Source organism: Sitodiplosis mosellana, unplaced genomic scaffold (assembly GCF_009176505.1).
Source record: "Sitodiplosis mosellana isolate CC-2019 unplaced genomic scaffold, AAFC_SMos_1.0 Smas_scaffold_6197, whole genome shotgun sequence".
Taxonomy (NCBI): domain Eukaryota; kingdom Metazoa; phylum Arthropoda; class Insecta; order Diptera; family Cecidomyiidae; genus Sitodiplosis; species Sitodiplosis mosellana.
This window is the reverse complement of record NW_022601438.1, coordinates 7,235,669-7,259,237: the sequence shown is the minus strand read 5'-3', so window position 1 is coordinate 7,259,237 and position 23,569 is coordinate 7,235,669. Positions and strand designations below refer to the sequence as shown.

General features: G+C 37.2%; 3 protein-coding genes across 12 annotated transcripts in view; 2 read left to right on the top strand and 1 right to left on the bottom strand.

Moving 5' to 3' along the window:
• The window catches only part of LOC129577665 (CUGBP Elav-like family member 2), a 75,872-nt gene extending 65,723 nt beyond the window's left edge, over positions 1-10,149 (top strand). For all 9 annotated transcript variants that reach the window (XM_055465093.1, XM_055465097.1, XM_055465092.1 and 6 more), the window contains 2 exons: positions 5,541-5,684; positions 7,258-10,149. In XM_055465093.1, the coding sequence (XP_055321068.1) occupies positions 5,541-5,684; positions 7,258-7,523 (410 nt within the window). In that variant the 3' untranslated portion in view covers positions 7,524-10,149. The remainder of the gene's footprint in view (positions 1-5,540; positions 5,685-7,257) is intronic.
• Positions 10,150-15,258: 5,109 nt separating this feature from the next.
• Positions 15,259-22,011, bottom strand: LOC129577350 (E3 ubiquitin-protein ligase SHPRH). Of its 2 annotated transcripts, XM_055464189.1 has the most exons (13): positions 21,946-21,988; positions 21,458-21,747; positions 20,368-21,377; positions 18,542-19,833; positions 18,153-18,372; positions 17,823-18,018; positions 17,654-17,748; positions 17,345-17,494; positions 17,003-17,155; positions 16,729-16,853; positions 16,341-16,572; positions 16,045-16,205; positions 15,259-15,839 (listed from the first exon to the last, which is right to left on the bottom strand). In XM_055464189.1, exons 2-13 carry the CDS (start codon positions 21,609-21,611, stop codon positions 15,677-15,679), a joined length of 3,951 nt encoding a protein of 1,316 aa, XP_055320164.1. In that variant the 5' UTR covers positions 21,612-21,747; positions 21,946-21,988; the 3' UTR covers positions 15,259-15,676. The 2 variants fall into 2 exon arrangements, with proteins under 2 accessions (XP_055320164.1, XP_055320162.1); XM_055464187.1 differs by having other exon boundaries at positions 21,458-22,011.
• Positions 22,012-22,069: 58 nt separating this feature from the next.
• Positions 22,070-23,569, top strand: part of LOC129577106 (DNA replication licensing factor MCM4) — a 2,481-nt gene continuing 981 nt past the window's right edge. Inside the window, exons 1-3 of the mRNA XM_055463568.1 lie at positions 22,070-22,369; positions 22,457-22,770; positions 22,920-23,566. Coding sequence (XP_055319543.1) covers positions 22,207-22,369; positions 22,457-22,770; positions 22,920-23,566 — 1,124 coding nt within the window. The 5' untranslated portion in view covers positions 22,070-22,206. The remainder of the gene's footprint in view (positions 22,370-22,456; positions 22,771-22,919; positions 23,567-23,569) is intronic.

Below are 23,569 nucleotides of genomic sequence, written 5' to 3'. Positions count from 1 at the left end.
AATGATTCGGTTCGCTTTGGTTTGGTTTAGTTTTGTTTGGCTTGGCTTAATTCGGCTACTGACTGCCACCGAATGGTATCGCATGTTTCATGTAGCCGCGCACCGGTAACTCCATTCCTCTCCCTGTTCCGCCCCATTTTAGCTCACTATCATTTCGATATATCACACAACCGCCGAACAACGTGCAACCAAAAGACGAACTGTTGAATTAATTAACTGTTAAAATATTTATCTATTGCATTTTTGCCCGCAATTTTCGCGTGTGTGTGTTTCGTACACCGTATAATGTGTGCGCTTCGCTGCGAAATATTTCATTAGCTGAATTGAGATTTGCACAGCAAGCGCGCACCGAAATAAAAAAAAAAGAGATAAAGAGAGAGAGAGAGAGAGAGAGAGAGATCGTTGCAAAACAAATCGCAATGAGACAGTGGTTGGGCTAGTGGAACGAGAGACGCGGCATGCGACTACCTACCCCGGAAAAACCGAAAATAGAATTTACACCGAGCATGGAAGTGAGCGGTGTGTGTGTTTGGCAATGCCAATTGTAAATGGGAATGTGAGAGCGAGAATATCCCTCTCTATCTATATATATATATATATATCTAAAATGCCAAAGCTCACACACAACTTTTAACTCTCACATCATCGCATATATGATTGTTGTAATGTCGAAATGTTTCGGCACAGAACAAACTCTGAATGGCAAAAGCATTCCACCGCACACTTACCGTACAAAGTAATTCACACTCGTTCGCTACGGGCACTCATCCCTGAATTAATATTTCCTTCACATACCGCTTGGTTTTATGTTTTTCGGCGCTATCGCATTTTCGAGTGATGGAAACCAAAAGAGGGAGAGAGAGGGAGAGAGAGAGAGAGCGCGAGAGACAGGAAAAAAAACTTTTTCCGGTGAAATAATTCACTTTTATAATTTGTTATTTTATCTATTTGTGCCTGTCAAACAAATAATAATCCAATCGGTTTGTCTGTATGTATGTATGTATGTGTGAAAACTCGCACACCGTCACTCGTTGTCTCTCTCACTCTCCATCGTTCGTTCGTTCGCATCTCGAATTCGGTGTGCTCTTATCTCTTTGTGTGAATTGAGTAAAGTACGTTTGGGTTTTAAGTCGGCGACTCGATGGTATGAGCACACACATCCACTCTTTCTGAGGTTTTTATTGAAGTTGTGACAGATTTGTTATATGTTTTAAGAAAATCCAAAAGCTGTTACGCCGTAAATGTATTTTCACTTTTTTATGCGTGTTGCTGCTGCTGCTGGTGCTCCTTTCTGCAATTGTGTGTATGTTGTTTTTTATATGTTCGGTCGTTGTTGATGTAATTCTCTCGTCTCTTTGTTGTTGTTGTTTATCCCGCTTTCATCAAGTTTTTTTTCCCACTTGTCATGCTGCATTCGCACACATATCATACCATGTCTCTTCTTCTTCGGTGCAAATAAGATATAGTAAAGTGTATAAGTGTGAAAAGAAAAAAATATATATATAAAATACAAAAGGAATTAAAGAAGATGAAGAGCAATGCAAAAGTATTCACAAACAAACACACATATACGCCAACAGTGGCAAAGCCAACGAACCAACAGCAGCAGCAGCAGCAGCAGCAGCAGCAGCAGCAACAACAAAACAAACATACAAAAAAAAGACGAAACGGAAAATCGGCACACATATCGGGAAACGAAAAAGTGTTCCATCCAAAACAGTGGCATGGGAAAAAGGACCCGAAAGAAAAGAAACGAAACGAACAGAAAGAAAAATACAGCAAACTTTTTAATGTACACTTTTCAAAAACACATAATACAACACAAGAATAAAGCGAAAGCAATAAGAATAAGTAGTCGGTAGTAATGCTTGCCGTGCAACAGGACTATTGCAAAGACACGAATCCCCGAACCGAGAGAATCAACCAACCAACAAACGAATCAAATGAAGAAAAAAAAAACCAGCAGCAGCAAGTGAAAAAAGCCGAATAACGAAGCGTTAAAGAATTTGCTCCCTATAAAAATGTATATATTTATACATATATATATATATTTTCGGATGGCTAAAATAAAAGTACTGTAATCCCCAAGCTTTTGCACACCGAATTGTTGCTATGTCGAATTGTGCGCTAAGCTTATAGGCCCTAATGCATGTTGGGAAACGCCGTTTTATTCGGTATTTTCAGCATCTTTTGGTATTAGAGAATGTGTGTCTGTGTGTGTGTGTTTATGTGTGAGAGCGCGCTTTCAGCTCCTTTGTGAGCCGATCATTCAGTTATAGTATATCCCTTTTTTTGTTTGTTTCCATTGACTTTCTTCCTTTTTCGACCCTTTTCACTGTTATTTGCTTTCGCGTTGCTGCTGCTGATGTCTTTTTTTCGTTCGTTCGTATGTGTGTGTGTGTGTGTGTGTGTGTATGTTGCGGGACTTCTTCTCGGTTACACTCACGAAATGAATGAATGAACCAAGCGACTGAAACGATGTATTTGCTTGCGTTTAATGTAAACTTCAAATGCATGTGTGTATTTTGTTGTACAATTTTGTTTTTATTCTGTGTTTAGTTTTGTTTTTCCGTCTCTCTCTTCATTGAAACAAGTTAGCTTCCAGTGGTGGATGCTGTTGCATATATGGATCTTTCTGGCTGAAATATTAACGCATTAATTTAAATAAATAATAGAATTGGTTTGTATACATTTTGGATTGTGTGCATTTCGTTCGGCAGTCGTTCGTTTTGGTTTTCGCCGATCACCGGAATAGCGAGTGGCTGGCTGACTGGCTGGCTGGCTATGTTCATGTGCGATGATGCACTAAGAGAAAGAGCACAAAACAGTACTGGTTCGACGGTATGCCAAAGCCAAAATGTGAATTGCGATTTCATTGGTAAAATTCGGTTTCAGGAATCCGTATAAGAGATAAGGAGAGGGAACGAGAGCTAAAGCCTCAGTGGCTCGAATGTTTACATGTGAGCACACGCGTATGTTTGCCAGTGCGATGAACACAAAATTTTAGCACAGGTAGAGAAAATGTTTTATGGTGCTTTTCACTTACAAAACAGACATATATCCTACCTCCCGCTCCTCTCCGCAAAAAAAAAAATAGTTCAAATATAATCTTCATTGTTTCTGCACGAATTGTTTCGTTTAATGTATTCGCAATCGGCATCAGTATCAAAGTGGCGTATGTGTGTGTGTGTCTCTCTCTCTGTCCCAGTGTATTTATCAAGCATTGTGCTTTCGCTGTTTGCTCCCTCTCTCTCTTTTTCTACGCTCAGCTCAATCCACAGCGCTTCCAAATACACCACTGATACACCACATAACCCAAGCACACACATTTCACTCAATTCGAAACGTTAACATTATATTTATATTTGCGTTTCGTCGAATGTGTGTCTGTTTGGATTTCTGTATCACTATGTAGTAAATATCTAAAGCAAACAGAGTATACATTTCACTCGATTTCTCTCTCTTTCTCTTCTCTGCCCGAGCAAGAATTTTCTTTTTACAAATATATCCAGATACATACACAAGAGAAACGAAGAAGGGAAGAAAAACGCAAAGTACATTTCTCTGATTCGATTGCCGGGGCTGTGAAAATGCCAGCATACTGTTTGTGTATTTACTCTAGCATTCACTCCTACTGTGCAATGGATACATACATACACAAACACACATCTATATATCTCTATCCAGCTATGGCTAAAAGAAAATTCACTAAATAAAATTATAATAACACAAAAAGCGAAAACTTCAAGACAAATGAAAAATTTTCTTTCTCGCCGAGAAAAGACAAAAGTTTAATAAGTTGGTGTTAAGAAATGTCTATGTATTCCGAAGTCATTTTCCACCCAGCTAAAAGCCAAAAACTTGTGCCTATCCGCAAACACAAATGATACCGAATCAACAACAACGGCCCCGGCAAACGAACAGTGCAAAGCATAGCGAAGAAGAAGAAGAAGGAGAGAGAGAGAGAGAGAGAGAGAGAGAGAAAAAAAGCACCGAACGAGTGAACGAACGAACAGAAAATGAACAACAACAATAACGAGAAAGAAGAATAAAAAAAATGAAATAACGGCAAACAGCCGTGATAAGGAGGCGAAATGCAAACGAAAGCGAAAAGATGACGAAAACAAAAATGAAAAGAAAAAATAAATAAAGAAGAAATAATAAAATAATGCTTTCGTGCTTTTTTCACACTTTTTCACACCCCTCGTGCACTTGAAAATGATTAACCAAAACCAAATGTATATGTATATTTGCCGCTCTATCTCTCCGCATGCATGTTTAATATATATATATATATATATATACACTACCGTGCAAAAGTTTGGAACCACTAGGTATTTTTCATACAAATTGACCATTTTTGGTGGACTCATTAACATATTTCGGAAACATCTGCACTCTTGATATTTTGTGCATAGTTTCTACAACGTTTCAATAGTAAATCACAGAGGTTTCATCAAAAAATATTCATGAATTTCAAAAATATAGCAATTTGAATTTGTACTGTGTGAAAAATGATCAAATTTGTATGAAGATTAAAACAGATCAAATTCAAATTGATATATTTTTTAAATACGTGAATATTTTTTGATGAAACCTCTGTGATTTACTATTGAAACGTTGTAGAAACTATGCACAAAATATCAAGAGTGCAGGTGTTTCCGAAATATGTTAATGAGTCCACCAAAAATGGTCAATTTGTATGAAAAATACCTAGTGGTTCCAAACTTTTGCACGGTAGTGTATATATATTTCCATCTTTTCAAATATAGAAAACAAAAAAGCCAAATATTCCAACAACAGCATGAGTAGCTGAATGGCAGAGTAGTAGCATTGCATTATTGTTATTATTATTCACGCATTTTGAGCATTCGAAATGTACAGTGCTTCGCCTGTGCTTTGGCAATGCCGAAATGTACATAAATATAAATGTATTTGCCGTAATTTCGTTTTGTTGGTCTGTCAGCTGGCACTCACGCGCGCATCAATTTAATTTTCACACTCATATACACACACACACACAGCACGCCCGAACTCACACTCGAAGTAGGCAGGCTGGCAGTCATTGTGAGAGCGGTGCGGTGCTGCTGTTGCTGCTGAGTGTATATCAGTGGAGCGAAAGACAATCAACGCACATTAAATTGCAATATGGATTATATTCGTTATAATTTTGTATGCTTTTTTTTCTTTTTCTTTTCATATTCTCTCCCTCATGGCGATGCCTGGTTCCATATTTTTCCTGACGCTTCATTTTTGATTTTTGGCTCTTGGCTGCTGGCTGCTTGCACGTGCTCTCCGTGGATTTTGGATCATCGCTTTTGCTACACAATTACACATCACCACCGTATATCTTGTGTGTGTACGCCCGCGTTCACCCCTCCGTCTGGATTGGATTCAACACGAATGTGCTTTGGTGCCGTTGCTGCTGTTGACTGTACAAATTGTATGCATTTCGCGCGCGCGGCATTTCATTCGAAACCGAATGGGAATGAAAAAAAAATGGTGTGTGTGTATAATATCTATGTATAACACTATAATAGGGACCGATCCAAATTTGGCAGCCGCATACGTATCAGCCGGTCTGCCACAATTTGCAACATCAGCATTGTCAACGCAGTCTGCACTTGGTAATGTGGCTCTACAATCCGCCGCTGGCAATGTACCCATTGGCAAACAAATAGAAGGTAAGTGTGCAAATAACACGTAGCAATTATTTTATAAATTATAACAATGGCAATCGTCATAATCATCATTTTTAATGGAACATGGAATTATGTTAATCAACCAGTCAGAGTTTGTTGAAATTTGGGTTCGATTGTATTTGTCGACAAATGCACATCTCGTTGCTCGTTTTGTCAATGAGTGGCGTCCAAAAGAGCGCAACAGCGAGCAAATAAAAAAACAAGGTGAGAGAACGCATGCCGCGGCATACACTGACGTGTTTCGATCACGTCAATTGATCGATTCGTCCCAAGTTGACGAGGGCATAAATTAGATCGCGAGACACACGCATGCACACACACGGAGCACGCTCCAATGTGCGAACGAAATGAATCGAAACGAATAAAAATCCAATGACAAATGCAGTCACATCAACGACCCGTGATAAACAATATGAAAAACCGGGGCGTTAAATTAAAAGCAACCAAATATAACCAAAATTAACGACGGATCCATCTGGATGCTTTCGTTTAAATCATAAATTTTAACAACTTTAAGTACTAAAACTAATTGAACCTAAAAACCAACCATGTTCCGCATAAGCATCGCATCGCATCGCGCCACCATCTATTTATCGACGATGCTGGGGCCATTCGCTAGAAACGAAGTGAAAACTTGTGTGCGAGAGTTACAACAAAACAAATAACAATTAAAATTAATTTATTATGCTTATGGTTGTGTACTGTTTTCGTAGTTGTTCTCGCCCGAATTAGTCGAATATGTATTATTTGGCTTTCGAATGTGAAACCGGCGAGTGTGAGAGTGTGCTGTTGCACACCCAAAACTTCGCCCCTAATGTTCGCCGATTTATGGTTTTCTTTTCGTATCGTTGGTCTAATGATCAAATTGTTTAAACACATGAAAATGCGATGTTTTCAAATGTTTTCAAATGTTATCGTTGTGTCTCGCGGGCGGGCGGGCCGGACGCTTTCGCGTGCTCGCACTCGTTCTCGTAAACGAAGCTTTTGCTCGCTTGCTCTTGCTTTGCCTTGTGAGGCCCTTCAACGTTGCCACCGTTTACACGCTCCCCATGTTATGTTGTACAATTGTTGGGATATTTCATGAGCTTTAACATTTGCTAACCAAAAATTTGATTTTATTAACCAAACTCAATGGGACCGGGCCGCTGATGTCTTTTCAGTCGTGTCGTAATATTATATACTTTTTTTCTGTTCTCCTTCTTTTTCGTTCATTAATTCACTTGAATATATTTCTTATTTGTTCTTTTTTTTTCTTTTCATTCTATTCGTTATGCTGTTTATGTTCATGCCTTTTACTTGGTTCCGCAATCGACTAACCAACCAATGAAACCATTTAAATGTGTAACTGGAATCATCACTCTGGATGGATATTCTTATGGACGGCGCGCATTCTATTTATCCCTCGATCCTGTTGACGATGACGATGACGACGACGACGACGACGACCACAACCACGATGATGATTGCGTTTGATGTGTGTGATGGCTGACAAAAACATTGACGTGTGCGTACGCGCCCATGTTCTCTTATTCGTTTGTGGTCCAAATCAACGCAGATGCTGCAAATCTTTTTATTTATCATTTGCCACAAGAGTTCACCGATACGGATTTGGCATCGACGTTTTTGCCATTTGGTACGGTGATTTCGGCCAAAGTGTTCATCGACAAGCAAACGAATTTGTCCAAATGTTTTGGTTTTGTTTCATATGATAATCATGAATCGGCACAGGCGGCTATCAAAGCAATGCATGGTTTTCAAATTGGAACGAAACGACTGAAAGTGCAATTGAAAAAACCAAAAGATGCCTCGAAGCCTTACTAAACGAAGCGAAAAGTAGCTGTCGCATTCACTGGGCGCGCTCGTTTAATCGGTGCTCGCCAATCACCTAGCTAGTGATGATGATGATGAAAAATTGAAGAGAATGAAATCATTGTTAAAGCAAATAACAAACACACACACAAAACCCCGAGATTTACAACAAACAAATACTTATACATACACCGAAGCTATCCGCAAAAACCAAATCAACACACAATGGTCGCGTCACCATTAAGAAAAAAAAATCAACAACAACATACACACATAGCCTCACCCGCTAACAAACGCAACGCAATTTTCTTTTTACTTATATTTGCTTTATGTTCATCTTCTTCTTCACATTTTTAATTTTCCATAGATTGCGTTCAGAAAAACCACATATTTTTCTTTCTTCTTCGTTGCTTCTTATGTAGTATTTCGATGATACAAGCGAATTACGTCGATTTCACACTTTACAAATTTTTCTGGTTATTTGGAGAAATGCTTTTGAACTTTTATTTCCGAAACCGTTTTTTTTCCTCTTTATTATTATATTTTGCTCTTTTTTTTTATTGCGGTTGATATATCTATATAAATATATATATATATAAAAAAATATATATATATATATATATATATTTGAAATGGATGCGATACATCTGTTGAAATGAAGAAAAAGGAAATTAGAATTTGAATTTATGTACTTATTTTATGATTTATAAATAACCGCCGCCGTTGTCGCAATCATCCTCTCACACACACCGATGAGCATATTTATGTATGTGTATGATGAACTGTCAATCGATTGATATAACATTCCGATTCGGCCGATTTTCGGGTGAGAGTTCAGGTGGAACATTGAACCGAAAATTTAAAACTAAAGAAAAAAAAAACAAGTGAAAGATATAAGGTACAGAATTAAGGAATTAAGAAAGATTGAAAATCAATTAAATATTAATCAATATACAGTTTAAGTATATTAAAACGTGTGTGTTTTTTTATTCTGAATGGAAAAACATGTACGTATATTCGGTTTGACCACGTGACAAATGAATGTCAGAAACAGCGTGAATCAACCGAATGACAACCAGTTGTTTGTCAATCACAAACGCAAAAATCTTTAAACGTAGATAGATCATTTCATACAAATAATTCAATAATAAACGGAAAAAAAATTCGCTAGTAAAATGGAGAACACAAAAAAAATCTGAACTAAAAGAAAAAAAACCAGTAATTTAATGTAAATTATAAGGAAAAAAAAGACAGAATTTTAAAGTCGATGATAAAATGCGCACGTGTCGAGATTTATTTTTTGCTCTAGAAAAAATTCTTCAATAGAAATCGAATTGTGTTCGAACCACGCAACACATACACAAAAGAAAACACTTCTATTACACCGTGTGAGTGTGATGGAAAATAAGAAGAAGATAAATTGTAAATGTTCGAAAAATAGGCAAAAGTAAATCGAAAATCGACTCGTGTCACGCATTTAGGTTATAGTTTAATTACTAGGTGATTTGAATGAATAAATGAAAAGAAAGTGAAGAGAAAAAAAAATACAAATGAAACAAATTGTTTCAAACAATGTCGATAAAATATGAAACATAAGTCGATAACATAAAGAAAAAGAGAAAAAAAAATGAAAAAAAAAAAAATTGAAACAAAATGTCGATATTTTACTGCGTAATTCATTTTTTTACGAATTATAACAACAACTACAACCACACACAAAAAAAAGAACGTAAATAATTATAATTATTATTGTAAACAATTACAAACCGAAACAGCCGAAAAACGAAACACAAATTTTGAATCGAAATTCATGAAAATTGTATGAAATTCCAGTTCATATTCCACGGAGACTAGATGCCAAATCACACATAAACACACATATTCTCACATGCACGCAATAATAATATATATCTATATTATATATAAAATTGATAACGACACATGAAAGTTGAGTAAATTGAATTTTTCGGATTTTGATCTGATTTAAATCTGTGCGCTGCGCGCAATGCAGTCACACCGTCTATCTTTTTATCTATCTTTCACTCTCTCACACAAACACGCACACTTACATATATATACATACACACCAAAATTCCCTCATTCTCTTTCTCTGTCTGTATATATAAAAATGTGTTTATATAATGCGTGTTTACACAAAATCCCAATCAAACTGATGGGACAATTCAAAATCAAACGAAGAACGAAACAAACGAATGAACGAAAGCCCGGAAACATGCTCAAGGCTGAAATGTGATTTGTCATCTGGCATTCGAGGGATTTATTTATACATAGAAGAAGAAGAAAAAGAACTCACAGTAAATAAAAACAGACAAAATTAATGATTGTAAAGAGTACAGAATAGCAACCAACAACAGGCACAAACAAACAAACAAGAAAAAATCATCAAACCAAACAAACACATTTAATTAAGTTTTGATGAAGTGCAGTGAAAAGCATATTGTTAGATAACAGAAAAGTCAGAATTTTCAATTATTGTTATACTTTTACTTGATTTAATTTTTTTTTCGCCACCTCACAACCCAATCAATTCGATATAACTGTGTATTTTATCGAAGTGTACAATTATCCTTTTTTTATACAATAAATTGTTTGATTCTCTTTTTTTCTCTTGTTAAAAGTCGGTGGATGTTTCAATTGATCAAAAAATGTTTATGAAGTATATATATATAGAAGGAAGAACAGAACCAATCCGCCCCTTTTGATGATGAAAACAAGCGCATATGTGTATAAAATCAGATTGTTTGCCGCAGTAACGCAGCCAATTTTATGTTTTTTTTTTCATCTCCCTTTTGTTGTTAACTAGGTGCTTTTGCGCTTTTGTCTTTGGTTGTTTGCCATAGTTAGATTCTTTTTCTACAAATCTAGTAAATACCGATGGAATAAACAAAGAGAAAAAATAATGATGAAGAAAATCGAAAAAAAAATTAACAAATTATCAATCATACACAACATCACAGACACATACAACACAAAAAAAATGAAAATGAACAACAGCCGAAAAAAGCTACACAAACTGATGAAATGGAGGAAAGAAAAGGAAAAAAAACATGAAAAATATATTGTTATCATTGCTGAAACATTCTTTGTGTTGAATTTTTAATGAGGAAAAAAAAAACAAATATAATAATTAATATATTTTTAATATGTACGGTGTTTAAGTATATGATTCATATAAAATATTGTATGCATGCACATTTGAAAAACAACAAATTACAAAGACAACCAACTGCAAGAAGAAGAACAAAAACAAAACAACAACCAAAACCAAAACCAACAACAAAAATCAAGTGGAAAGAAAATTTTAAATAAATGTACTTTTGAAACGTGGAATTGTGCTGGTTTACTTTTCAATGGCTTTATTCTCTCTTTCTCCCTCTCTCTCTCTCATTATATATATTTTATTCGATCTATTACAGTATATTTGAGCCCCATAACATGGATAGAACTGAATGAATAACCGTAAGTTTGCACAGTCGATAATGGCAACAGCAAAGGAATGAGAATGAAAGCGATTCGCTGCATGATATTTCATTTTCTATATGTGCAAAATACGGGTTTAAAATGGCTCATTTTAGTAAACACGCGGCACTGGTGACGGCAGCAGCAACAACAATAATAGCAGCTTAAGCTTAATATCATAATCCCACTAATGCTTATAAATATAATACCATTTAATATTTCGGCTCTTTTTCTCGTTCCCGCTCTCACAATTTACTCGGTGCTTTTTTATATTCATTTTTTTTTCTGCCAATTTTATTGTCCATTTTCTCGCCTACCCTTCAGTAAAACTTACACGCACACCGTCCCTTGTCCACGGCATAAATCGTGGATAGCTCAATGAAGAGATGCCATATTTCAATTATAGCTTAGGCCATTTGTTTCGACACACAATGAACACACATAACAGCTCCCTTCAAAAAGAGAAAAAGAAAAAGCGAAAGTTCGTAAAACTCCACCTTTTGAGTCGTCCCCCGCCGACCAATTGACCGACCGTCGCGCAGTAAGAACAGCAACAACAACACCACCACCAGCAGCAGCAGCAGCAGCGTCACAAAAAAATAGATGAAAATCTCAACACATAAAAAAGTCCACACAACAACAATAACTGCCACATTGACGATCAATTGTATTATCCAAGATAGTCACAAAATGAGCGCAAAGTGTCGGCTAACGGGAATTGATAACGAAAAGACGGAAAAAAGAAGACCATACGATGAATATGCTCCCCTTTCTGCGCCGCCTCCTTCCTCTCTCCCATACCAATCGAACGTGTTTATACATCCATAATACATTAGAAAGCATATTTCTTCAATGCATTAACATTAATCATAAATATTCACATAAATTTTCACCATCTGGTTTTTAGTCATTTTTGTTTCGTTATTGTTGCTGTTCTTACGGGGCGCCAAAAATTTCTGCCGTTCAATTCGTGTATCGAACGAAGTGTCGATGTACTACTTCTTTATGCGTATCAGTCAGTCAACCAGGCCGGTCTGCGTGTGTTTATACACTCAATATTTTGCGTGCGTACGGCCTGATGGTTTTTAGATTATGTGTGTATATGCGTTTCGAACCCATGTTTAGTAATATCGGTTGTATGTCAGTTTAGTTTGTTCTGATACGTATCTTTGCTGCGAAAAAAAATAGATTTGACACTATACAAAAACGTTCGCACCAACATTAATAAGAACGTCGAGCAGAAAATGTGGTTCTTTTCTTTCCAGGTAATTGGTCAAAATGGTGCGGAAAAAATTACGCGCATCGAACCTGAACAACAACGACAACCGCCACACGACTGAAAACGAAAAAAACAATACCATACTCACAACACCCAAAAAAACAATCTACTTCGACATCAAACCGCAAACATTGAGCTTACACTGTTCATTCGCCTTTGTAGCTCGCTCGCGTGCACGCACACACCGTTCTTAAATTAGAATTCTTGCGTGATTTTTTACACTCGGCATGCCAGCACCAGAATTGTTCTCTTGTTCTGGCTCTTCTATCGTTATATCTGACTTGGGGGCGCTATAAATTTCATCATCATAAACATTAAAAGCGTTGCCGCTCTCTTTCGCTTGTTCTCATCTCACCGTTTTTCACTTAACTCTCACCTTCATCATCATCAGCAGCAATAGCAATACCATCATTTATTAACCTATCTGGTTTGCTCTCACATCACGCCCTCCTCCCCCATGTCAAGCATACTGAGCCAATTGCCGGAAAAACAATGCAAAGAAATCAATTTGTTATTTTCATTTCGGGTCAGATAAAATGGGAAACAATTCGTGCGACTAGGAACAACTAATAATGGCACACGCATACATTTAATATGCCACGAAATCGATTCATCGAAATTTTATGCGCGAGAAAACGGTGAAAACGACGACGATGACGCGAAAGAAAGTCCACGGTGGAAAAGTATAATTAGTGAACGTTTTAGTACACATTATATATGACTCGCATATTCGTTTGGATAATAACGATAGTTTTGGTTTTAAGCGATCACTCACTTTACATAACTCGGTGGCTTCCTGACACACTCTAAGCTCTCAATTTACATGAAATAGTTTTTGATTTATATTAACCAATGACTATCTCTAAAATAGTATTTCAACATGAATTCGGCTTGATTTGGTAAAACTTGGTAAACTACTTGGTTCCTATTTGTTAATCCTACAAAGGTAAGTGTTGTGTTACCAGTTAAACATGCGAGTCATTGGAACAGCCAACAGAGTAACACATTCGCAAAACTCATGGTTCCAATGTCCAATCAGCCAGCATTGATATATTTGAAAAAAGGAAATGAAATCGCTTCGTCATATTTGCAGATTTGTTGGGAAATATTTGGCTACTCTACAAAGTCGTCCAAATGCGTCTAGTGCATTTTGAAAGCTTATGACTTTGTAAGCTAAAAATTTTAAAACGGAAAAAGTTTATCATTCGAATAGACACACATGTGTTCTATATAGAGGCAGTGTTGATTTTTAGCATAATAATTTTGTTGATTTGAATTTTTCATTTATTCATCATTCAAAAACAATACAACTGCATTACAAAAATGTGTATTCAACTGGTTCGGAAATTGTGGATTTTGTTAAATTCATCCTTTCAAAGTGATGTAAGTTCTCGTGCATCCCGTGTTTCAAATTACATTGGTCAGCCATCATTTAGAAGTAGCTTTCTATATTTGATATCCTTAAGACATAAAAAATGGGAATATTTCAGAGTTTTTAACAGGCTTATGACATGACGTCAATAGACAGTTTAATAAAATGTGATTTTTTCAAGTAACTACAAATAATGAGACAATCATAAATGATCCACTGACACTTTGCAGTCAATCACGAATTCCCTTCGCGATAAATTATCTTGAAATAAATAATACGGAAACGGAGATAGAGGCAATAACCATGCATATGAATTCATACAAAGCGGCAATGAACCAAACGGTATGGTTGGCAAAAAAATCTCGTAAAAATCATTTTTTTTAAAATGACCACAGAGGATGGAAGCCTCTCCGTCATACCAATAAAATGAAATCGATATGCAACCTAAATTGCTTAGTCAATTCAAAATTGACACATGTATACGCAAAGAATGTGAATGAATAAATAAGAGAAGCTGAAAAGAAATAATAACTGTGTTGCCGAGATTGAATGGAAATTCCTTCATTTTTCTTACTCACTCACGCCATCAATTGAAAATGGGCTCTTTCGTTTGTTTTCTTCTCACCATTATTCACTTACCTCTCACTTCCATCATCATCAGTACAACCACTACCACGTACCACCACCTCCACCCACCCATCTGGTTCGCTTTCTCATCTCTCTCGCACCTCTTGCGAAGCATACTGAGCCAATTGCCGGAAAAACAATGCAAAGAAATCAATTTGTTACTTTCACTTCGGGTCAGATAAAATGGGAAAGAATTCGTGTGACTAGGAACAAATAATAACGGCACACGCATACATGTAACATGCCACGAAATCGATTCACCGAAAATTTATGCGCGAGAAAACGACGGAAAAAATGACGAAACACCGAAATGAGAAAACATTGAACAGTTCATATTCGTTGGTGCGTTTGTTTGGATTTCTATTGTTCTTGTGATTCATTGTGGCTGTGATGTGTTGATTAAGGCGAAAAATGGACGCTGTTTTTTTGCCAGTCGCAGGGGAAGAATCATTAGTGTGGCAATTGTGTGTTAAGCCACATCGATGATAACGTTCACAAATTTACGCGATAACAAACGTTGACGTTGAACACGCGCCCAAATAAAAAAAAAGTCATAATTAAATTACCCAATTTTTGATTTGTTTACTTTTTGTTTTAGTTTTTGTTTTGCGTTTTTATAACATCCGCATTATTGGATAAGCGTCCATTTAGAATTTTTTATTGACTTATTTTACCCAATTTTCCGTCATACTTACATATTTCATTGATATTAATGAATTGTGCATATTGTGTGCTTGCCGCATGCGGTCAGTTTGTAGCCCGTTTATATTAGACAGACAGTACCGTACGCGCGCCCACGTATCGTCACGGTTTTACTGAAAAGCGTGCAACTTCTCTTTTCATCACACTCCCCAGCCAACAAGTCGGATGGTGTTGGATAAATTAACAGGAAAATCGTTTTCCACATTAATGCCTCCAACTCTAAAGACAAATGTATACACAATACACAAACAACTAGGTCTAAATCAATAAATACACACAGTTCAACATTTGTGTTACAAATTTTTCGCATTCTTTGCTTTATTTCCGTCATTTGAACATTTTTTTCTTCTTTCTCTTTCTCTCTCTCTCTCTCTCTCTCTCTCTCTCTCTCACTCTCATTCTGGTGTACAGTTTGTTTACAAAACGAGCATAGTATGCTGGAGACAAAAGAAAAGAAAGAAAGTGACTTCGAACGTATACTGTTCACTTTTCCTCTTAACCCTGCGGCCAGAATTATTATGATATATTTTAATACGGTGATTTCGGTGTTTTCCGAAAGCGATAGAGATAAAGATGGTAAAGATAAAAGGAAGAGAGACGGTTGGATGATACAAATAAATCAAATTTCGACATTCGACGAGAGAAAAAGAAAAAAAAGATATTACAACCGAAAATGTTGAAGTAATAGCTAGCGGTTATTCCATTTTAGCTATCATCCATGCTTAAATCCGTCGCTGTGAATAATTCCATCAAATTTTCGACAGTACATTTTCGTGACGACCAAAATCCCGTCGCATCATTTGATATGGTGGTTCGGATGGTTTCTTCAATTGTATTGAGCACGATGAATCGATGAACGTATGTCTTTCTAGAAATTGAATAATAATAATGCGAGACACAGAGAGAAAGAGAGAAAGGGAGAGAAAAAAATGCAAACAGTATTACAATAATGAACTTGGGAAGAGAAACAAAAAAATATTGTTGTGTGTGTGTGTGTAGCGTAATTGAAATGTTAAACGATCGTTACAACAGGCACGACAAGACAAAGGGAGAGAAAAGAAACGGATACATACTTTGTTTGGCCCATACGATGAATACGACCGATTGCCTGTAGTTCTTCGCCCGTGTCCAAAATCGGCTCAATGAAAAATACGTGCGTCGCTTCGATGAGATTCAACCCTTTGGAGCCATAGCTCAATGGAAGAAGCAAACAGGTGACATCCATATCTGGATCCTGCAGGATGATTTCATGTAATTTAAGCCAATTTAGTGTTTTTGTTGTTGTTGTTGTTGTTGTTGTTGCCGGCAAACATTTTTCAACACAGACTAAAAATAAGTTTCAATTTTCATGCAAGACAAAAATACATACTTTGAACTCTTTGATGGTCTGGTAAAATTTCTCGAGGCGACTTCGGAATGAAATATTCGTTTGAACGAGTGCGTCTTCCAAAACATTCAAGATGTACGACCATTGTGAGAATATGACGATTTTCACCGTTGGATCGTCCTTCTTTAGCTTGGCAATGTGCTGAACAATCGTTTCAATTTTTGACGATGAATCAGTGAGCTGCAGCTCAGTTTGCAATGTCACGTAAAACACTCTGTGTGCGTAAAATGGTGTGGGGTAGCATGAGAAGGGGGAGACAAAGGAAGAGGCGGAGAAGCGGTTCGTAAATTTTTAGAGGGGAGCGCCCAAAAGAAGCGTTTAATAAATTACCCGAAAAATAATATGCATTAATATTCCGACGGATACGTACTTGTGTTTGTTTTGTGTATGACGACAGATGTGGCATCTAAATGTCGGATTACCTTTGGGCATCGATCGTTTCCAATTCAAAAAGCATTTCATACACACGTGGTGGCCGCACTCAAGAACAACGTACTGATAATAATAATCAAATCCATAACAGCATACACCACCGAATATCACCGTTGAAGCAGCAGCAGCAGCACAATGAAAATCAATTTTCAAGCAGACGGTTAATTTAATTTTTACTTCATCGGAATGAATAATTTTGGAGGCGCACAAACCTTGGTCTCCGGACGCGTATCACAAATTGGACACTCTTCGACCGTTTGGTTCTTTTTCAAATGATTCAAATACTTTAATTGGCCCAGTTTTCGAACGAAGTCCAATTCAGCTTGTTGCAATTGGCCTTTCAAATCCATCATATTTTCGTCAACCTACGTGATTGTGTGCACACGCGAGGGTGGTAAATCAAGTGGATATTATGGTTAAATTCACATGTATTTTTCAATAGGCGATGAATGCAACGTGAGAATCACACGTCAAAATATTCAAGCAAAATTCATTCATCGGTATACAAATATGCAAATGAACGGTGTGTATGTGTGTTCATTTTAGATGCCTACCTCGTACTTGGAAATAATCAAATTTGAATCCATTACAGATTCGTCTTCCAATTCGATCGGATCGACGGCTTGTGTACGTGACTTACACATTTTCAATTCGTCATACGCCGATACCGTATAGTTCACCTCGACCCACAATCGACTCCAATCCTGTAGAAAGAGAAAGAGAGAGAGAGACAGAGACATAGACAGAGACAGAGATAGAAAAAATACACACATTTTCACCATCAAAACATCACACACACACACACTTTGGCTGCTGTGATTTTTGGTTTGACTCTTTTGATTTCATGAAATACCATTGCATACCTTGCTTTCGTTTCGATATGCTTCCAGTAAGTGCAACAACGTTTTTCCATCTTCTTTAAATTCAATATCAATGTTTCTTATGTGACTGAGAATAACTGTTCAGGGAATCAGAGATTGGCATCAATTTTTAATTACCGCCCCATTGAAATTGTGTGAATGCTTCACTTACTTTTGAGAACGGCTTCTTGGTATGGAATTTTGTACGAATACACATCTTTGCGAACATCGTTTTCAAGTTCGATCATTTTTACATTTGAAATGTGGTCAACGATGACGCTTTCATAAGCTTTTAGCTGCTCTTTGGCCAAGCACATTTCACACGATTCCTTCTTCTTCTTCTTTCTTCGTGGGCCTTGTTCTTCCTCCTGAAATTAGGCAAACTCTGTCTGTATGAGTACCCTTCACATCTATTCTATACTATGTTCAATTATTGATGCATTCTTTTCCGACTAATGACTATCAAAATTAAATTTGATATCGTTACATTCTGAATTTGTACCTCTTCTTGTTTGTTCTTGTTTTTCAGATGGCATTCATACGCTTGATTCAGAAATTTGAGCACTTTGCCGCGATGCTGCGGATCGATTTGTGTGATTGGTTTGAAATTATTGATGTAAAATCGTAAATTCCCGAAGATTTTTTGAACATTTTTACGCTCTTCTATCACACGATCCATCCAGAGTGTTAATACAAAAATCAAACCGTCCATCGTTTGGAACCTATTAATCACAACGGAAAAAAATATACATGGATATGAAGACACGAGATATGGAGAATCGATGACATCATTACATAATTGATATTATAATAATAACAAAGACTATCATGTCTTCAAAGTGTGAAATATCATCTGATTTTTTTTTTGTTCAAAAACAAAATTACACTCACTGCAGCATAACATCCGATAATGCGCTTGGAACGTCGTTCTTCTTTCCGTATGACACTTTGATCTCATCAATAATCCGTCGCAACAGTTGATTCGAATCATGTGGTTCATTTTTCAGTGCATTTAACCACCATTGATACTCATTGGACACCAATTTGGAATGAATTGTTTTAATTCGTTCTTCCCATTTCGTTTGGTCCAAATGAATATTTTTGACCAATGTCACATATTTTTCCAGGTACTTAGCTTCCAATCGGTTCAAATCCTCGTGAAAAGCTGCTGTCTCATTGTCATCGATCGATGCATCAACATCCAGAAGATTGTGAATGGCATGGATTTGAAGTAGAGTGTCAACACTAATTTTATCACTGTAATCTTTGGCCCATTTCAACACTGTTCGATACAATTTTATCGCTTCGGCATTTTCTCCTTTAATCAGGTGCAATGCAGCCGCACCGTTGAGAGACCATGCAATTGTGCGTAGCTCCGACTTAGCTTCGATTTCATTTTTGTTCATTAAATGTTTGAGAAGTTCGTCGGGTTTCAGATTTTTCTTGTTTTGATTCAAATTTCGTTCGAAAATACTGGGCACCGAACAATCCTGACGAAGTTTTCGCAACGGTTCCAATACGAGTTTCAGCATGTGCGGATTGAGTGTGGCGAGTTTTTGTTTTGCACCAATTTTCATACTGTTTGCACGGAAATTTTGTGAACATTTCGCGTGCTCTTTGCTGTAGTAGTAATTTTCCAGATCAGACATATGAATGTGATGCACGAGTTCGGTTTGTTCTGGAATATTGACCTGGTCCATAATCTCTTTCGATTTACATGTTCGCCACATAATTTTCCGTAGCACCGAAACAATTGGCTTAATGTTCGCATAGTGAATGAACTCGTTCGTTAGCTCATTCCATTTTTCACGCTCATCGTATGGTGAACAGCCAAGGAAACAAATCAAACCGTACAAATCATCGATTGACTTTTGGATTGGCGTTCCGGTTACACCCCAACGATGCACAGCCGATAATTGGGCCACCAAACGGGCCGGCTTTGTTATCACAGAACTAACCATTTGCGCTTCGTCCAAACATACACGCCACCAATTCACAAATAATAACGGCGTTCGCACGCTCAAATAACGAGCCGGACGACGCAGTGTACGCGACGATGGATTATGATTCGAATAGTAGAATTCACTTTGAAGCGTTGCATAATCGGTTAGAATGATGTCATACGAGGCCAATTCCATTGGACTTATCCATGATGAATTTTTCAAACCATCGTAAACAAGAACCTAAGCGAAGGAGAAACGAAAGTAAATTAACGAACAAAAAACTTTGCAGAAAAAAATTGATTTTTAAAATAATAATCATAAACTTATGAACAATCAGATATTATCTTACATTTGGAGCAATTTTTGAGACAAAAATTATATTTTCATCAAAACCAAGAAAATAAACATCAAAATAATTCGAATCTGAACACTACAAAAATGCGTTGATCGTACAAATGTAAATAATAAACAACATTTCGTGGAATGGCGACTTAAAATCGATGTACCGTTAATTTTGCGCTTGAATTTCTTCGTAAACATTCAACGATTTTTTTTTTCCATTTTCATCCAAACATTTCAAACCATAAACATTCTGAATCACAAACAATTTGTTCAATGAAAAATCAACTCAATTGGACTTAAAAATAATCTTTTAATCAATATGAGAGTGTTTTTATCAGTGAACATTGAAAGAAAAAAACTATCGCTGACAAGACGAACGAATAAATGTATTTATTTTCTTAAACGAATGCGAAACATTAAATAAACACTCACTTTGAAATTATCATCACTGATGTGTTTAATGACTTCGTCTCTCCATTGCAATTTGATCGATGGAGGCGAGACAATGAATGTGGTTTTGGCTGTAAGTGGTTCTTCTTTTTGCCAGCATGTCGGGCAAATGTATTGAGTATCGGGTGTTGTCGGTTTGTCGCGTTGAGACACGCAGCTGCGATGCTGTAACATGCAACAACGTGTACATCGAACGGTATCGGTGAGATTTTTCTTGGTGCATAAACATCGTAAAAAGTCTGAATCATCATTATCAAATTCATATTGGGTTAAATCAATGAATTGTTTATTATGTGCGCATTCAATGGCTGGTCGTGGATTCAATAGGATCAGATCGAGCATTTCGACGGTTTTGCCCAAACCCATTGCATCGGCCAATATGCCACCGCTTGGAATGGGAACATCATCATTTTTGTCAACCAAAAGAATGATGGTGCGTTCGTTGTAGAAAAACTTAGTGTTTGTGTTGAGATCAGGCCATCGTCGGATGACTTCTTTGAATTCAGTGGGAAAATTATCGATGATTCGTTCACGGTTCAGCATCCATTTGACGCCATCGATCTGATAGTGTGTCAGTGTGGGACGCAATTCGATGTGTTGAATGTATTCTTCGGTGTAATTGTGCACCGGGCCGGTTTCACGGTGTCCTTCTCGTAGCTGTTGATACAAATCATCGATGATTTTAACGGGCATCTCATCCGAATCATCACTTGCATCATCATCCTCAAAATCCATTAAATCATCGTCATTTTCATTTGCTGCCGATTCGGCTTCAACGATTGCTTCATCTTCAATAACAATTTCATCACTGTCAACAAACAAATTCTCCTGTTCAATCACGAAAAACTGTTCGACCAAGCATTTTGTTGCGCGCAAATATTTGCTCGGACGATTGCGAAATTCCATCAATTTCGGTTCGAAAACCAGCCACAACGTTTCCACCGTTCCATCACTGTATTCCCGTAGCTTGAATGCTGCTACAGCATTCATATCTGGATGGGAAATTTGGATAGAACAAAATAACTGTTATTGTTTACCATTCGATATGATGCGCAAATCATCAGTACATTACCTTTGATTACTTTTTTCATATCAATTTCAATCAACAACTTGTAACTGCTTTTGTCGTAGAAAAATTCATTTTGAAACACTTGTACAGTTTTTGATGTGTTTGTTGATGCAATTTTTTCGCCAATTTTGGCGATTTTCACTTGATCCGAAGCCATAGCATTCGGTTCAATATTCGAAATTTGTGTGAAACAACACCACAACTGATGGTTATATGTCAAATCGCTTTTGTTTGACAACCACCGTAAACTGCTGTTTCACATGGCTGCATACTTGGTCGCTGTCAGTCGCATGCTATTCAGCACATGGAACAATGAATACGAATGGTTTGAACGAGCGACAGAGATTGAAAGTTTTTTTTGTTGTTGTTGAACGCAAGAAATATCTTTGATAGATAGATTAATATTTTTTTTTGATTTCAAAAATTGATAATAAAAATTTCAATAAAATTAAAAAGTGAAATGAATCCAAATAAAACCAAATCCACCGTACCTACGAATGAAAGAAAAACAGTGCTGCAGCAACTGCCTTATCGACATTATTCAATGTCATCTGTTCCACACGAAGCATTCAACTGACAGTTATTTTTCGCGCCAAATATTGCTTTGCACACCGCATCTATCTGTTGTCTATATCGTTAGCGGAATCACGTAGAATAATCTCCTGTTTTTTTTTATTGAAATTTATTTCGTTTGAATCGTGAGTTTTGTTTGTTGAATTTTTGTGAATTGAAAAAAAAACGAATTGAAAAGAATGTCGACACCAAATGAAAATGGTACACCATCGAAACGGGCTCGGAATGAGAGTTCTGGTTCGCAAACACCAGGCAGAGAACCAATAACACCATCGCGCCGAACACGATCGGGTTCGCAACAAACGCCATCGCAACAACAAATGCGAACACCAAGTCGGAACCGTAAGTTTGATTCGTGAAATTTAATTCATATTTTATGAATGCGCACTTACCATTTTGCCTAATAAAAATCAATCGATTGATTAACAGCAATTTTGCAACAAGAATCTGAAACGCCGATGCGTATTGGTGGAAATGTACGTGGTAGTGTTGATGGTGGCGCAAGTGTTCGCGTGGCCAATTCAGATGTACCAACGTCGCCAATCATTCCATCAACCAGTCCGGGCAACACAAGTGTTCGTATGGCAGACATTGATTTAAGCTCACCGCTGAACTATGGCACACCAAGTTCAATGGGCTCAATTCGTACGCCACGGTCTGGCGTTCGTGGTACGCCAATTCGTTCTCGGCCGGATATTCGCACCGATCGACGCATTCGACAGGTTAACCTTGGTTCGGACAATGTAAGTAGTTTTGATTTTCATTTGATTTTTTAAGTGGTTTATCGTTTGCATCGAAATGAGAGATTTTCTCGGGTGGCCACACAGAAATTCATGCAAAAATTACGTCTAGTTTCATTTGATTCAATTTACACGTATTTTCCATTCTCCAGCTCGAGCCAATTGCTGAAGGTCGTTCCGATTCGGCTCCGATCAGTGAAACGGCTCCACAGCTTGTCATCTGGGGTACAAATGTGGTGGTCAGCGAATGCAAGAAGAAATTCACTCAATTTTTGCTTCGTTACATCGATATGGATGTGGCTCAAGACGAAATGTCGGAAAATATCAATTTGAGCGAGCCGTTCTATATGCAAAAATTGGAGGAAATTCATTCATTGGAAGAGCCATACCTGAATATCAACTGTAAACACTTGCAAACGTTCGACGAAATGTTGTATCGCCAGTTGATTTGCTATCCACAAGAAGTGATTCCAACATTTGATATGGCCGTCAATGAAATGTTCTTTGAACGTTATCCGGCCGCGATTTTAGAGCATCAGATTCAAGTGCGGCCATTCAATGCGGACAAAACACGTAATATGCGCGCATTGAATCCAGATGATATCGATCAATTGATCACAGTCAGCGGTATGGTCATTCGTTCGTCGAATATTATTCCCGAAATGCGCGAAGCATTCTTCAAGTGTATCGTTTGTTCGTTCACAACTACGGTTGAAATTGACCGTGGCCGTATACATGAGCCAACCATTTGCTCGAATTGTAACACCAACCATTGCTTCTCCATGGTACACAATCGTTCGCA

Excerpts from the sequence above, each read along its gene's own strand:
- LOC129577350 (XM_055464187.1), bottom strand. The coding sequence starts at position 21,611 with ATGGCTTCGGATCAAGTGAAAATCGCCAAAATTGGCGAAAAAATTGCA. Across the intron at positions 18,373-18,541 it reads TTATCGGATGTTATGCTGCA|GTTCCAAACGATGGACGGTT; the intron begins GTGAGTGTAATT and ends TGTGATTAATAG. Across the intron at positions 15,840-16,044 it reads CATCGTATGGGCCAAACAAA|AAAGACATACGTTCATCGAT; the intron begins GTATGTATCCGT and ends TTCAATTTCTAG.